This window comes from Alligator mississippiensis, chromosome 4 (genome assembly GCF_030867095.1).
Source record: "Alligator mississippiensis isolate rAllMis1 chromosome 4, rAllMis1, whole genome shotgun sequence".
Taxonomy (NCBI): Eukaryota; Metazoa; Chordata; order Crocodylia; family Alligatoridae; genus Alligator; species Alligator mississippiensis.
In genome coordinates, this window is record NC_081827.1 from 239,390,034 (window position 1) to 239,406,127 (window position 16,094).

Sequence of the window (16,094 nt, forward strand, 5' to 3'; positions counted from 1 at the left end):
TGGAGAGGTACCTGGGGAGTCAGATGTCCAGCAGGTTGTAATGTGTCATAAATCCAATGTTTATATTGAGTCCATGAGTTTCTGTACGTAGTGTCACGGGATGGGGTCCCCGGAGATGGCTGTGATATGCCTAGGGATCCCTGACCCTGCCAATCCTGCCCCGTCTTGGTGTAACTATTATAAATAGGGAGGCTGCCCTCAAGTTTGTTTGGACACATCCTGATGGACCCCACTGAACTCTGTGGGTTCTTGGATCCTTTTTGGATCCCGCTCCTAAATGGATGTCTTGGGACACCCTCAGCCTTATGGGCTAGATGCGCGTCTCCAAACCACACCTTTACTACACCCCAAGCCTCGCAGATGCCATTCACACAGTGTCCCTCTAAGGTCTTAGTTTCATTTAGCCTCTGGTCATCGCTGGGCTCTCTGCAGCTCTGTCTCTCTCTCTACACCCCTCGGTGCTGGGCTCTCTGCAGCCCTCTCTCTCTCTCTCTCTCTGCGCCCCTCGGCGCTGGGCTCTCCACAGCCCTGTCTCTCTCTCTCTGTGTGCCCCTTGGCACTGAGGTCTGTGCACCCCAGATACAGTGCCCACACTGGCGCTGGGATCTGTGCACCCCAGATACAGCGCCCACACTGGCGCTGGGATCTGTGCACCCCAGATACAGCGCCCACACTGGCGCTGGGGTCTCCACACTGTAGTGGGCCCCTCAGTGAGGCTTCTTCCTTCCCCAGTAGCCTCAACCCAATCCTCCGGCTTACAAACAGAAATCAAAATATGAGCCCCTGGGCTATAACATAATGCAAGCAGCTCAGGGTGTGCTCTGTCCCTTTAAATGAATCACCCTTCCCCCAGCACAACATGCCTTGTAGGCCAGGGTCTGGTGAACTCCCGAAGTCCCTTAATCTTACCAGAAGCAGGAGATGGGCCGTCAAGCCTCTTAATTTAGCTTCCTCTAGGAGAGCTCCTTCCCCTTGGCTGCTGGCAGAGAACTCCCTCTCTGGTCCCAGCCCTGGGGTTTATATATGCCCCAAGCCCTGCCTCTTCCGGTCAGCTGACTGCCTGCAGGTGCAGGCTAATTCCCTCATTCTTGCTGCCCTGGTAACTTGCAGATGAGGGGTTCCTGAGTGACTGCTAGGGCTCTCTCCCTAGGTGGTTTCAGCCCTTAAAGGAGCAGGCACCTTAGTGCCCTGCAACACCTAAGAAACTGATGAAGTGAAGTTCATAGACCCGTCTATGAAAAGAGGTTTGTAAATGCAAACAAGCACCGAACCTTGCTAACCTCATCATGAGAAGCCAACTTTCTATAGCCCAAAATACAAAACCTGCCAACTATCTCCAGTACCCCACAAACTGCACACCAGAATCTATCAAAGACAAGAATACCCAACTACCTGTGGGGGCACATTTATCACAAGAAAACACTCTGTCTCCAGTCTCTCAGGCCTGATCCTGAGAGGAAACAAATCACAAACTACTTTTCACAGCCGGGCCTATGAACTTCACTTCATCAGCCTCCTATGTGTTGTGTTATCTGACTTCTTCTTCTATGATGTATGTGTGTGAGTGTGTATAAAGTATGTGCTTCTCTGCACATTGATGGATCATACTGCCAGGGAAAACACAGCTTTCTTTTTAAAAAGTGTGTGTGTGAGGGGGGAACAAGAACAAACATAAATTGAAAGAAATGGATTGTTTAGGGGTAAGTAAAGGGGTTCTGTTTAGTAAACTATATCCAGTCCTTTCCAAGAACAGAAACTAGCAGGAGACTGACTAGGTAGGAAGCCAAGGCAGTCCAGTACCTTTCAGACACTGTTGCTCAGGTACAAACAGCTCACAAAAAGCACACAAAGCCTGCAAACAGTCTTATATGCTGTTTCTACATCCCTCCCTCAGACCACTATGACTGGAAGGGGACTCAGGGAAAGATCACAGTCACTGGCCAGAGATGTCAGTCTTTCCCCTCCTGCTCTCCCTCCCTCTTCTCAGTTTCTGTTCCCCTGAAAGACTGCCTTCTGAATCTCTGAATCTTTTCCAAATCTTTTCCAAATTGATTTGGAGGCTCCAAATCGATTCAGAGGTTTTTTTCTTCTCCTGATTTGATTCGGATTCAGTGACTCAGCCTCCAAATCAGCCCAAATCTTCTCTGAATTGAATCACAGACTGAAGCTTTGCACACCCCTAATATATATGTGTCTCTGCAGACTAACAGCAATTCATTTTGTGTGGATCACCAGACAGCTATTCTACTTGATTACTGCAGACCACATTTGAACAGATAATCTATAGACAAAAGACTCTGTATCTCATTATCCATCCATTAAGCCATTTGCTTCATTTAAGACATTTAATTAAGGTTAATCTTAATTTTCTTTTCAATATTTCATTCCACTCTACAGGTTTCCTTTATTCCACATGTCTCTTAGATTCAAAGTTTTTCAGAAGAAATAAATGTTACTGATAGATGGAACAGGCAATAAAAGCATCATTAGAAAATGTATTAATGTAACTGCAGGACTGTTCAATAGGGCTGATAGCCTGCAATATTTAGGAGTGTTTTGAGTGAAGAATAATGTGTAGTAGATTTTGATTGATATGCCAGTGGTTGTAGGTTCATATTAGAGACATAAAGAAAACACTTTGTTCTCTTATCCATCACGCACATTTAATCTTGGGGATTTTACTGCTCACTCTTTTCACTTTGTAAGTCAAATCCAGAGATGAAAAAGAGAATTTTATATGTTTTGCCTGACAGCAGTAATGTTAAACTGTGAACAATTTGTGATGTTTCTGTAAAATCTTCTGATTTATGTGAATCCTTTTCTTTTCCTTCAAATTTGGTCAGCTTGTTCTGAACCAAAGCTGCCAGCTGTACAAGAAAATATTATTATTGCATTTCCTAATGTGCTGTCTAAAACAAAGGTATATTTTACTCTACCGTACCAGCACTGGAAAAGAAAACAAGTGAATAAATAGATTTCAAGTAAAGAAAAACTGTAGGTTCATGTGTGGATATCAAGGCAAATAGACAGTGCATAGAGAATTGGAATACATAGTCATTATGCATTCCAAATTGATTGCTTAGTTACTTTTTCTTCAGACATGGGTCACAGAGCTTAATAGGTAGAAGATATCCCGATTAGCAAGTAAAGAGAATTTTAAAAAATCCACTTAGAGAGCAGAAAAGTTGATGTCACTGTGACCTCATCATTTCTTACTTTTCAAAGGACCTCAGTGGAGATGCATTTCTAATCCACTGCACCCTCTCTCTCATGTAGCTTGGACTTATTATACCTAATGACTTTATGCACTTCAGGTCCCATGGAGTGGAATAGGTTACAAAATATACAAGAGGTCTCTAGTAAAATTCAGGGGGCATTTTTTAGAGTGATTGAGCCACAAAATATAGTATCAAGCTATGATGAACTAATCTCTGCTATGATTAAAGATAAAAAGACCCTGTGAAAAATACAGATGCCTCGGAGAAAATCTTCAAGCTTCCTTTTGTCAGCCTGCCAATTCAAGCTGTTTGAGCTTGTTGTGCATAGTGCAGGCTGTTTCTCTCCTCCCACCAGGAAGAAGGCCTTGTGCACATTTTTTATCCACATAACACTTGTTCACATTGTGAGCGCTTATTCACAGTGAGGAATAGTGCTGCACCTAGCAGGTCTATGGGGGAAATAAAATTGAATGTACACCATGGAGGAACAGAGAAAGACAACACAATAGTATTGCAAGAAATGATTTTCAGAATTTATTATGACATCAGTGGTCCTATATATTGTTTGAAAACTGGAGAGAGAGTATGGAGTTAGTGTGTATTCATTTAGCAGAGCAGAGAAGGCTCAAAGAGAATTAAACTTATGGAAGTCTCAGAAGCATTTCATATGGAAGCAATCAAAATTTACTAAGGCAGGGGATGGCAAACTTTTTCCACCATGGGCCACTGATTATGACCCAGCAGTAATGGGTCCCCAGGGATATCCAGGGCCCAAATTTCTGTATCCCTCTGGTGAACAGAAGATGCTGAAGAGGGAATAGATCAAAACAGATAAGTAGTAGGACCGTGGGGAAACCTCATTTGCTGGTCTGGCTGGAGTGTTGCCTATTTCCTGAGCTGCCATTGGCCAGATCCAGTCTTTTCAAATTCAGCCCGTGGGCTGTAGGTTTCAGACCCCTGTACTAAGGAGTTCGTAGTTTAATTGAGTTGGGGCTGATAAGCAGAAGTGGCTCGGGCTGCTATTACATTGCTATCCATGTCATATAGGCATTTTCTGGTGTGTGTACATGTAATCATAGGAAAGCAAAGGACCTTTTCTGCCTTATATTTATGTAGGAAGTTATACATAGTCATGTACATAACTTAGATGTGTATTTCATAGTTTCATAGTAGGGATAAAATAGTATTTTTGCATTCTGTTTTATAAAGTTACAACTATGGATATCCCCTTAGTAAAAAATTACATTAGTTATCAGTCCCTATATTTAATATCATCTGGTGGCTTAAAAATAAAAGGGACTATATACAAAAAAGCAGAATTAAAAACATCACTCATTTCCGACACCTGAAGCTGAAATGAAGAGATTGTTTGTAGTTGTTGAATACGGTACTCTGTTTTAAAATGAAACTGATTTGAGGCTCCACAAATTTGCATACCAAGCCTATAAAAATAATGGAAATGTGCTTTAATTCTTGTGAGTGAAGGTATAAATTTTCCAACAATTCTATGTTATTTGCCAGAAAAGTAATCACTTGTAAGGCACTAACGCCCTCCTGAGACATTCCTTAATTTTTATCTGGTTAGGGAAAGCAAGATTTCTGTCTTGTAATCTGAATTTTCCCCCGTTACAACCACCCAATATTTGGTGATACTGCAGCTAGTATAGATAGGTCTAAGGTTTTTTATCGTGTAAATAGGTTTTCATGATAGAGAGTGGTTAAAATGTCCCAAACTATCTATACTAGCACTTACACCACTGTTGCCACTGACACAGCTATAAAACAGGTACTTTTTAGTGCTCTCACTACCAAGATGTGTCCTATCACCAGCAACCACTAATAAAGAAATCAGCAGCTCCAGCAACACAAACAATTTGAGATGTGTTTACTCCCCATTTGCTTTGAACGTCCCTTTGTTACAAGACACTCTGAAAGTATGTTGCACACGACCAACAACCTTTACTTTGATATGTACTCCAGTGCCAGTGGCTTTCCATGTTTCATAAGTCTTAATGTTTGCCACAGGCAAGTGCTCAATTCATCAATGCCTGACAGCTGATCAATGACGCTAATGGTTTCTGTTCTCTTAACAGACACAAGGATTCCAATCTGTGTAAATAGCTCCTAGGTTGCAAATTAGATTGTAAAATCCCAAATTGGATCATCAGCTCCATAGGATAGGGATCATTTCATGACATATTTGTGCAGTCACAGTGGAGTACCTGTTCTGACTGGACACCATAACAGAATAATAGTAAAAGATCTTTCTACCTACCAATCACTGCTGTTGTGCTTCTCTGTCTGTTATTTTATTGGAGTAGCAGAGTACTGCAAGGAATGTGTCCCCTGTGGCTGTTTCAGGGCCTCTTGAGGCTGTTCTTAACTGCACTCATTGCTATTTTCCAATGATTCACTCTTTTTGTTTAATGATTTGAAATGTCTTTTTTTATCCAATGAAATATTTTAATAGCAATAGTTGATTTTTCTTGCAAATATTTTTCATAAATTTGTGTCATTCTTAAGACATGGTCAGATTTCTTTTTCAGTGCCCCAGCAACAGGGGAGTATAGGCAAGTAATGTGGCATTGCCATTAACACATACCTTAGTAAAGTGAGTTTCTCAAATGTATAAAACTGCAAATTTTGGTTCAAAAAAGCTGTTGAGACACCCATTAATATTTGCCTGTCCAAGAGGACCAGATGCTATGGTAAGAAAGCTGCTAGATCTGTCTCCTTTATCCAATTTCCATTCTCTTTGCCCTTCATGGAATCATGAAATAGGAATGGAGCACCCAACTTACCACGTGCTTCTGAAAATTCTCGAGTGGTTCCTTTTACATAGATAGTCTTCGTTTTGTTTATAACTGTTGTTGAAAATGTCTTTTTGTTAATAAGAGACTTCTTATCATTGGGATGAAAGGAAAAGAGTATGTTTTTATTGTATTCTAAAAAAGACAATTTGTCATTTTGAGTTCCATCAAGATTTCAGCCTACCTCCATTTGTAATTTTCATTGCATCTTTTTGCTGGGAGAGGGGAAAGGGGCAGGCAGGGATATTGAGCTGCTCCCTCATAATTCATCTTGCTGAAAATCAGTTTTCCGACAAGTTTCAGTCAGGTCACTGCATTCTGAAGTTTCCTAGCTCAGTGTCGTCAGTAATGGCTATCTTCACATTGATTCTAGTACTCTTGCCGTTTCAAGGTTTCTGGGCCTGCCTACAGCTGTTGCTTACTATTGGCCATAATGTACTAGAACAAAGTGTTCATCATTGTATGCTACTTACATCTTTTTAAAAAATACATATGTAGTGATAAAAGGCCAGACTGTAGGCCATTTTAAATCATGGCTTTGTTGATTTAAGTGGAACAACGTCAAGTTACAGTAACTAGAGAATATGAACCAAGACACTGAATCCAGTGATAAAATTCCCATTGACCAGTGAGGGCAAGACTGCTTCTGAACACCAGTACTCCGTCCTTATATGTAGGTGATGATAAAGTGGGTTGTTATTTTGTTTCCCCCTGCTGGACAATCACTGGGCTATTGTGGGTCCTATTATGCTGGATCCAGGTGCTTTAAACTTCACTGCATCTGAGTGGGCTCCATGCTCCATTGTTACTCTCACCTTCTTTTGACAGGCCTACATTTCTGACTTTTACTCCAATAAGAACATGGGCCCTTGAAATCCAGTGCTGTAGGCCTTCAGGGTAGCACTGATCCCATAACACTTTGGTTGCTAAAAAACACTTCCATCCCTAAATCTCGAGCTAGGTTTTTAGTTCATTCCAACTCATGGCATTGATAACATAGAACACAGGGACTTCTCAAAAGGTTAAGAAAAATGGATCACTCTATTTGAGAAATCCCAAGACATATATAGCTCTACACAACATACTAAGCATGTGTATAGGCCATTTTCCTAACTTAGCTCACCATTCTGGCATATTCTTTAGAATTTGGTCAGGGTCCTTCAGGCTGTCCAGGACCCTTGTCTTGAAGCTTGTTGCTTCTCCTCTGAATCATGGGGCATGACATAGCAAGACCTTCAATAATAGTATGTTGTCCAAAGGTCACAAAATTTGTAATCATCTAAAAATAAGATGTTTCTGAGGCCACTGATGGATGCTAAATTAAAGACGTAATGGGATCTGATCCATGATCCTAACAGTTGCACTTCCTACCATGCTGTACATGTATGGCAGGATGCACAATTGTGGGATCAAGCATCAGATCCCATTGCACCACTGAGTAGCAAGCTTGGCTCCCTGCACTCCCCTCCCCCAGGAACTGCAGCCAGTTAATCACAGGGGAACCAGTTAATCACATCTTAAATGTAACACCTGTCAGAGGCCTTAGTTCCAAACATTGTATTATATAGTTACGTAGGGAACAATTGCTGACTTTGGAAACTTGGTTCCAGATCTTTGAAATTGGTTGGAGCAAACAAACGTATAGTCCAGAAATGCATAAAAAACCCTGTTTTAAATGACAGCATTCAGTAAGTCAAACTATACCAGATAAAACTGATTCCTGGTTAAAGGCTGTAACATTGCAAGCCAATTTCTAAGCCAATTAGAAAAAAACCCAATTAGGAATAAAATTCATAGTGCTGATTTGACTTGATAGAGCTAGATTACTTTACCATTAGACCTATGAAAGTACTTTCAGATTTTGTGAAGTGGTGAGTTTTTTTCCATTTTCCTCCAAAGCTGAGTCAGCTCTTTTTAAATACATCTTTGTGTGTACAAGGAAAATGCCCTGTTTTAACAAACACCGTTCAATAAATGTGCTGTCCTAAATGACATTTAAGCATATATATTTATGTATGTGAGAACTATGAAGAAATGCACATAAAAAAGTGGCCTTAATATATATCTGTCTCAGTTTTTTGTAAGGTCACCCATCCCTTTGTATCCATATCCCTTCTTCCCACTTCCTCTTCTTACAATTATTTGTTTTCAATTTTTTATAACAAACAATTAGGATTTAAGCTCTGTAGGGACTTTGCCTATTTAATTGTGTATAGGCCATTTACTGTGCTGAGTATACATTTGCCTATTTACTGTGCTGAGTATTGTATGACTAATGAGAGAGAAAGAGTATAAATACATATCTGGGTATTTTTCTTAGTTTCTATTTTTTCTGCACCCCCTCCTCTGCTCCTCTCACAGAATATTTTATATATTGTCTATCTTCTATTGGATTTTTCCTCTCAACTCGTTTTCCCCAGGCACTCTTTGCTTCTAAATATAGAATATTAGTCCAGAATTACCCAGATTAGTAGGGTTCATCATTCAAATCCAAGATTTTGTGGGTCTTTTGCAAAACCCAACAACCAAAGTTCACTAATTAAAATTAATAAACCAAATTTCTGACAGATCCACATCAGTGAAACAGAGATATCTTTCTGTTTACAGCTTAAGCTCTGACTCTACAGTTTCTTCTACATATGCATAAATTCTGTATGTGTTAGTATTCTCAGTAGTTTCAATAGAGCTTTTCAGGTGTGTAAAATTATGCATGAGGAGAATTGTTTTGGGGCTTGGATTTTAAATTTGATTAGGTGATAGCCCATGTTTCTTTCTACTTTTCATCATGGGAATACACTGTTTATTCACAACAATTAATTAGGGCCCATTGTTCTATTGCCTGCATGTCTGCACAGGGGCACAAGGGGAGGTTCCCCCTGTCCATACTCCGGCATGACTTGTCCCCTGTTCCTGATGCATGAATTTGCAGAAAGCACGTGTGTCCTCCTAGGCCACTGCCAGACATTAATATAATCATGAGGTAGGATCTGAGACATTTTATCCTGGTTCCCAAAAATAGCATGTCCTGCCATGCGAGACATTTAAGCTCTGGCATGGCAAGACCTACAATTTTGAGTATCTGATATAAAATTCCTCAGATCCCATTGTGTGTCTGCCACTGCTCAGTAAAGGTGGCCCATGGACCAGTTTCCAGCTGCATACACTCATTTTGACCATGTCAGCCTGTGGAGGAGCCTAAGATTGGGGGGGAGAGGTGCTCCCCAAACCGAGACTCCCTCTGTGCATGGACATTTAAATGTCATGTGTGCGTCCCATCTACACCTGAGTCCTTTGAACAGGGTGCCCAAAATCAGGGAACTGTTCCCCAGTCTCAGGTTCCCTGTGAACTAGCATGTTGAAAGAGCATGCTTGCAGCCCAACCCAGCTTCACACAGGCTTTTCAAAGGTCCAGGCAAGGAATCTGGGAGCAGGAGCAGCTTCCCAGTCTTGGGCTCTTTGTGTGCTGGTGTATTCAAAGGAAACTTTAAATGGGCATCCTGGTAGCCCATTTAAAGTACTTCCGGTGCACTTCCAGGTCCAGCATTGGGCATGCGGGGGACCCCCCCCTCCATGCCCCCCGGCTTGGCGATCAGCTGCTGGGGGACCCTGGGTGCCCCCCCAGACCCAGGAGGCACCATTCACTGAGCCAGGGTTGGTGGAGGTGGTCCCCCACGAGCTCTGCGGTGGACCCAGAAGTGGACTGGAAGTGCATCTGATCCACTTCCAGGTCTGCTGCTGAGTGCACCGGGGACCTCCCCACATATCTGTGGGACCCAGAAGTGGACTGGAAGTGCTTCTGGTCCACTTCCAGGTCCGCTGCTGAGTGCACCGGGGACATCCCCGCATGTCTGTGGGACGCTCCATCCACCCTAGCATCTCAGCACTCACGAGCCTCCTGGAACCTTGAGGTATGTAGAAAAACCATATAAAGCTATGTCTATGTCTGAATCATCAAATCTCTCTGAATAGATTCAGAGGGTTCTGATTTGATTCGGAAAGATTAAAGGGTCTCCTGATTCAATTTGGATTTGGAGATTCGGCCGCCAAATCCGGCCAAATCTCTGCCAAATCGAATCAACGACTGAAGCTTTGCATAGCCCTACCAGTCCCCCTGCACTAGGCAGGAAAAGACAACTGGGGTTAAGTGAGCCCAGCGAAGTGACTGTCCAGTCTCCTTTTGAAGATTTCCAGGGTAGGTGACTGTACTACCACTGGTGGGAGTTTATTCCACAGTCTGGACACCCTGACCTTGAAGGGGTTTTTCATTGTTGACATTCCCTAGATAAATTGCCTTTGTAGCTTAGTGAAAGTATACTCAGTGGAAGCTGGCAGGTCAAGTTCATGTACCGACAATTTTTAAAGAACATACAGTTGTTTTGTTAATGAAATGTATAATATAGATTCCATATCTTCAAAAGGCGAATAGGGGCATCTTGCACAGTATTGCATAAGTCAGTGAAAATGGAGGCAGGCATGAAGATTCACCTGTGAAGACTTCTTTGCAGAACTAAGTTTGTGATGTAATTAGCAGAATCTTTATGACTTGGTTATTCAGGATTGTAATCATATCAGTACTGGCTCTCATTAGACTGATGACATTTACTCTTGTCTGGCTTATTTTATCTCTTCTTGTGAATATTGAAAAAAATGTTAATCATTTCAGGAGAAGCTGTCTGAAGACAAAAACCACAAAGAAACTATGGAAGATGTTCACACGACAGCAGATGAGGGTTCAAGAAGTGAAAGCAGCAGTGCTGAAGAGGAAAAAGAAAAGACAAAATTGCTGTTACAACGATTGAAAGCTCTGGAGGTAAGAAATAAAACAACTTTACGCATAAAAGGTCCCCAGCTCTTTTATTGGTACTGAATCACAGTGTGGTATAAATCTTGTCTTTCACAGTTCACCTAGACTCATGTTACATAGTATTTTTTTATCATGATTCATTTACCAAGGATGAGCAAAAAGCTCAATCTTGAAACCACTGAAAGGATCCTTCTCTAATGTCAAGGATCATATATCCTTAAAAAGAACTTCATAAATAATTTTAATTCAGTCCCATCAAACCCATTGAGACTATATAATAAGAAAACTTGTGTCTTTCTATCTTTGTTTCAAGTGTTAATTGTGTAAATCTTGTATAGCATGCACAGTTTAATAACTGTCATAAAACCAGCATTGTTTCTCTGTAGTGTTTATTGCTGAATTTGCAATAGCTAGACTAGTTGCTTGAAGAAGCACTTTTTCGATAGGTAGTAGTCACTGTCATAATGTGGAAAATGTCACATTCCTTAGCAGACCACAAAGAGAACTGTTCACAGAGGTTACTTTGTGTATTTTTTTGGGGCATTGTTGAGAGTTTTTAGGTAGAAAGTATGGGATATGATGACAGCTTCCCCCACTTCTAAAATGCATGGCAATGGCAGTGAGTAAGAAGTGTTTCTGTTTTGTTAGGAGACAGCCAGCAACGTGCCGTCAACATTGGAATCTTGCAAATGCAAACCATGATTCAGATTTAATTTTATGGAAGAGTAGTCACATAGATTTCAACATGTGCATGACTGCAGAATCAGAACACATGTCCCAAGTAATGTCAAATTCTAAAGTTTTTATTCCATTCTTAGATCATTTTCTTCCATACTGTGCTTATCAGTATGGAATACAAGGCCGCTTGTACACATGATGGAGGTTTAGTCCCCTGAAGTGAAATGGTGGGTTTTTAATTGTGATGATTAAAAACCTACTGTTTCAATTTAGGGGTTTCCATCACCGTTATGGTGAGGGACCCTATACTTTTTTTTTTTGTGGAGCCTGCCCACCTCTCCTGTGGCTGTGGGAAGAGGTGCTGGCATGCCCTGAGCTGCAGGGCCTTTCCTCCATGGCAGCAGCACCCCCCAGGGCCACCTAGGCAGGTGGCTAGCAGGTGGGTGCTGCCCAGTTCCAGGCAGCACTCAGCCCAATCCATCTGTTCCCTGAGCCTGAGCTGGGGCAGCGCCCGCCTGCTAATAGCCCTCCCAGGCTGCCCCAGGTGGCATCACCACCACAGATGGAAGGACCAGGGCTCTCTGCAGCTCAGGGACCACTTGGCCCACTGGCAGCTCACCCTCTGGCCACAGGGCACATGGGCAGGCTCCATGGAAAAAAAAAAGGATTAGGGCCCTCACCACTTCTGCCTTCAACCCGCCTCTCCTGTGCAGGGGGAGGGGGAGGTGAACTGTCAAGGATTGCAATGTTACAGATAGCAAACTAAACTATTTTGGATGTGGTTGAGTTTGCAATGTAATAAACTCATTTAAATCATTAAAAATCCCTGCACATGTACAGCATGATGCAGTTAAACCGCAAAAATGGCCAATTTTCATCACGTGTACAAGCAGCCCAAGTGGTTTCTAATGATATTAGCAACCATTTTGCCTGAGTAGAGGCTGAGTAAACTATGAATAATGACTTCATCATGTGGCCTATAGGTTTTTGGTTAAGCAAAAAAGGAGGTTTTCCTTCTGTTTCTTACTCTACTTTCTGCCTTCCTTTTCATTCCAGTCCAGTTAAAAATCAAGCCAAATATTGGTGTCCAGGAAGCGTTTGTTTTTTAAAAATAATAGAACATAAACAGTTGCTGTGCATTCAGGTCTAAATACAAAGGACTGTGATACTTAGTATTACAAAGGACATTTATAATTGTAGTTTCACATTACTGTATACTTGAATTAAAGATGAGGTTTTTTCCCCTTCTGTCCTCCTTCAGCCTCTACCCCTTCCTGCAGCCTCTGTCCCCATGCCTGCTCCCTCCCAGACTCTGCCCCATCCTCCCCCACCAGTTACGGTCAGGTGCAGCTCTGGCTCTGTTTCCTCCCAGACATGCTCTGCCCAGATATGATCTCTGTGCCCAGGTGGAAATGGAGCCAGAGCCTCACCTGACAAGAGGTGGGAGGGGAAGGGACCAGAGACTGCAGTGGGAGGTGAGGGAGGCATCAGGCGGGGGGCAGAGGTTATAGGGTGCAGAGGCTGCAGAGGGGTAGGAGGGGGTGAGGTCTGAAGAGGTAGGTGGGGGAGAGAGGCTGTGGGGAGCAGGCAGGGGGTAGGGGCTGCAGGGGGACAAGCAGCCTGGGGTGCAGGCACAACTGGGGCAGACTGCAGTGGGGACAAGGGGGGCGGACACGTTGTGGAGCCACCTGCCCCCCTTCTGCTGTTTTCCTCACTGCAGGGGGCGGGGGGGGGCAGGGAGGGCGACTAATTTAAGGCTACTCTTCAATAATTAGATTCTATATATGAAAAATTATATATAGACTCTAATTATTCAGGGGTTATCTTAAATTCAGAGTCATCTTGGATTCAGATGAATACGGTAATTCTCAGCAACCCCACATAGAATAGTTATTTACTGTTAAGTAGACATTTTACCTGGATCCACAAAATTTGAATAAGTCTTTTTTTCATTTCACTCTTGTTTTTATCAATTCTTGTTGAATGACTTAAGTCTCCTTGCAGATTTCTGTTTCTAAATATGCATGATTTATGCTCCCTTGGCCTTGATCTCAATCATTTTGCATGATTGTTTCAATTCTTTCTGTCCTTTCAACTGATAAGAAGTTGTTCAATAAAGTCATAACCCTTTTATTAATTATGGCAAACTGCCTAGAAGAAAAAACATAACACTATAGATGGACAGGATCTGGTTCTGGAAGGTCAGCTCCCTTCATTGATGTCAGCTTTGTGCAGTAGCTTGTAAAAAAAACACATATTAGCGAATGCCAATACTTCAAGAATTAATCTACATAAATAGTCTAAGGAGCTATCAGAGAAGAAAAATGAACTGCAGAGCCAACATTAATTGCACCCAAAGATAATTAAAACAAAGTGTTGTTAATTGTGTACTGGTTTAATGTTATATATCCTTGCCCTTGTTTTTTTTTCTTAGGGATTATAAATTTTGATGTCAAAGGCTGAAAGCTCTATGCTTTATTAATTAAGAGACATACGTTTTCTTAGTTACGTGCAATTAGCAGTTCTAATCCTTTAGTATTGTGAGAGCTATTAATCTTAGTCTTTCATTAGTGTGTTTGAAAAGAATACAAAAAATGGGTATTTGTTACTTCTTCTACTATGGGTACCAGATTCCTTCATCTTGGATATTCACATTATTACATTTTATTATAATTAGTGAACACATTTCATAAAGTCAGCAACATTAAAAAGGGATATTGTAAAGTTACTCCAACCATCTGCCCATTAGCATACATAAAAAGAAAATTACCATTAAAAAGGTAGGATTAAATTGTGCTCCACCTATTAGACTTAGTGGACTTAGATGATCATACTTTGCATTTAGGTGCCTAAATCCATTTATACACCTAATAGGGGGAGTAGCGTATGGCCCTTAGTGACAGCTACGTAAAATCATGTTTCCTTCATCTTACATTACTAACTGATGCAACCAAGAGAAGGATTTTTCTTATTCTGTTGGGATCATAGATCTGGAAGAGACTGTGTGCGTCTACACGTGCTATTAATTCAAAGTAGGCTTACTGCACAGTGAAAATACTGGTCCTGGCTCCATGATTGGAGTGAAGGCTGGGAAATTGCTCCTTGCCCCCAGGAGCTGCCTGCTGCCAGGATGGGCTCCAAGCTCATAGCCTGGCCAGGACAATGTCCCCCTCACCTGGCAACAGGCAGCTCCTGGCCTGCTTTTGGCCCTAGCTCCTGGCCTGCGTCTGGTAGGGCTCTGAGCTCAGAGCACAGCTGGGACAATGTCCCCCAGTATGGGCTGTTTGTTTCATAGTCATATTCAGTGTTGACTGCATTTAATCAGGGGAAACACCATGACCACCAAGGCAGTTTTCATAGTTGCGGCCAGGGAAAACCACTGTCCAGACACAGGGTAGTATTTTTGGAGGTAATGTATAGTTAACCTCCCACTTTCACTTCCAGTGGGAAGACCTTGGCTTTATGCCCACTTTATGGAAATGGGAAACTTCTCCCTAGCTCGCTCCTGGGACCTTATGGCTAAGGGCAAGCAAAACCCAGGAGCATCTGAATCCCAAGACTCCAGGCTTGGGCCTGCACGTAGGATGCCTGCCAAAGGTTTGGAAACATCTGAAGCCCCAGGTGGGGTAGAGGATATTTGCCAGTAGTAGGACCACTTATGGTTTTTGACCGACTCACAGATTTGGAATTGATCTGGCTGATTTGCCTTGGAACATGAACAATTTTCCAAAAAAAAAAGTCCCCCTGCCCCAGCAGCAGGCAGCTCCTGGCCCGAAATTGGGTAAGTTACAAATATAAATACCCACAACACTCATCTCAAGCACAATTATTATCTAAAGTAGACTTATAGCTACAATACATAGAGGTGCATAGAATAACAGACAGTAAAATAGGAATAGTTCATTTAGACACAGTTTAAATTGTATTCTGGTTCAGATGGGAATTTGCATATGCCTCCTTATCCTCATTAAACTAATAAAAGATAAGATAAAACATCTGATTAGAAATAATTTAATATCTGAGACTTATATTACCCTTTTATGCCTCTTTGTATGTCCAGCTCATTAAACCTATGAAAACCCTAACTTAAACATCACCCTGTCTATCCACCCAGAATGATCTTCCTCCAGCAGAAACATAAAAGCTGGCAGAACTACAGTGCAGTGAAGCAACAATATTTTCAATTTGTAATTGTTTTTTTCACAAAAGACATGAGACAAATTAGTCTTACATATATATTTGGAAACATATGCCAATGACTCATGACTCTTCTCACATTTTTAAGAGGAGAGAAGACTTGAATTAAGTGAGTTTTCAAATACTTAGCCAATTATACTGTTTCACTGTTTAACAGATTCCCAGAGTGCACACAGATCTCTGTCATTCCCTAGCCCTTCCTTACCTCCCATTTCTAGGGCAGACTTTTCCTGAACTAAAAACAGTAATGTGTCATTATTAAAGGGAAGAGTTTGAGCTAGTAACATAAAAGTTGTGTAATATCCTGTACTTAGATCTTTGACTAAAAACAGATTAAAGGAGAGAAGATACCCAGGAACACCCTAGCTGTAGGAAGCATACTAGCCT

General features: G+C 41.8%; 1 protein-coding gene across 6 annotated transcripts in view; it reads left to right on the forward strand.

The window, feature by feature from the left end:
* NCKAP5 (NCK associated protein 5) overlaps positions 1-16,094 on the forward strand; it is a 464,916-nt gene that overhangs the window by 259,491 nt on the left and 189,331 nt on the right. For all 6 annotated transcript variants that reach the window (XM_059727432.1, XM_019480457.2, XM_059727427.1 and 3 more), the window contains exon 5: positions 10,692-10,838. In XM_059727432.1, coding sequence (XP_059583415.1) covers positions 10,692-10,838 — 147 coding nt within the window. The remainder of the gene's footprint in view (positions 1-10,691; positions 10,839-16,094) is intronic.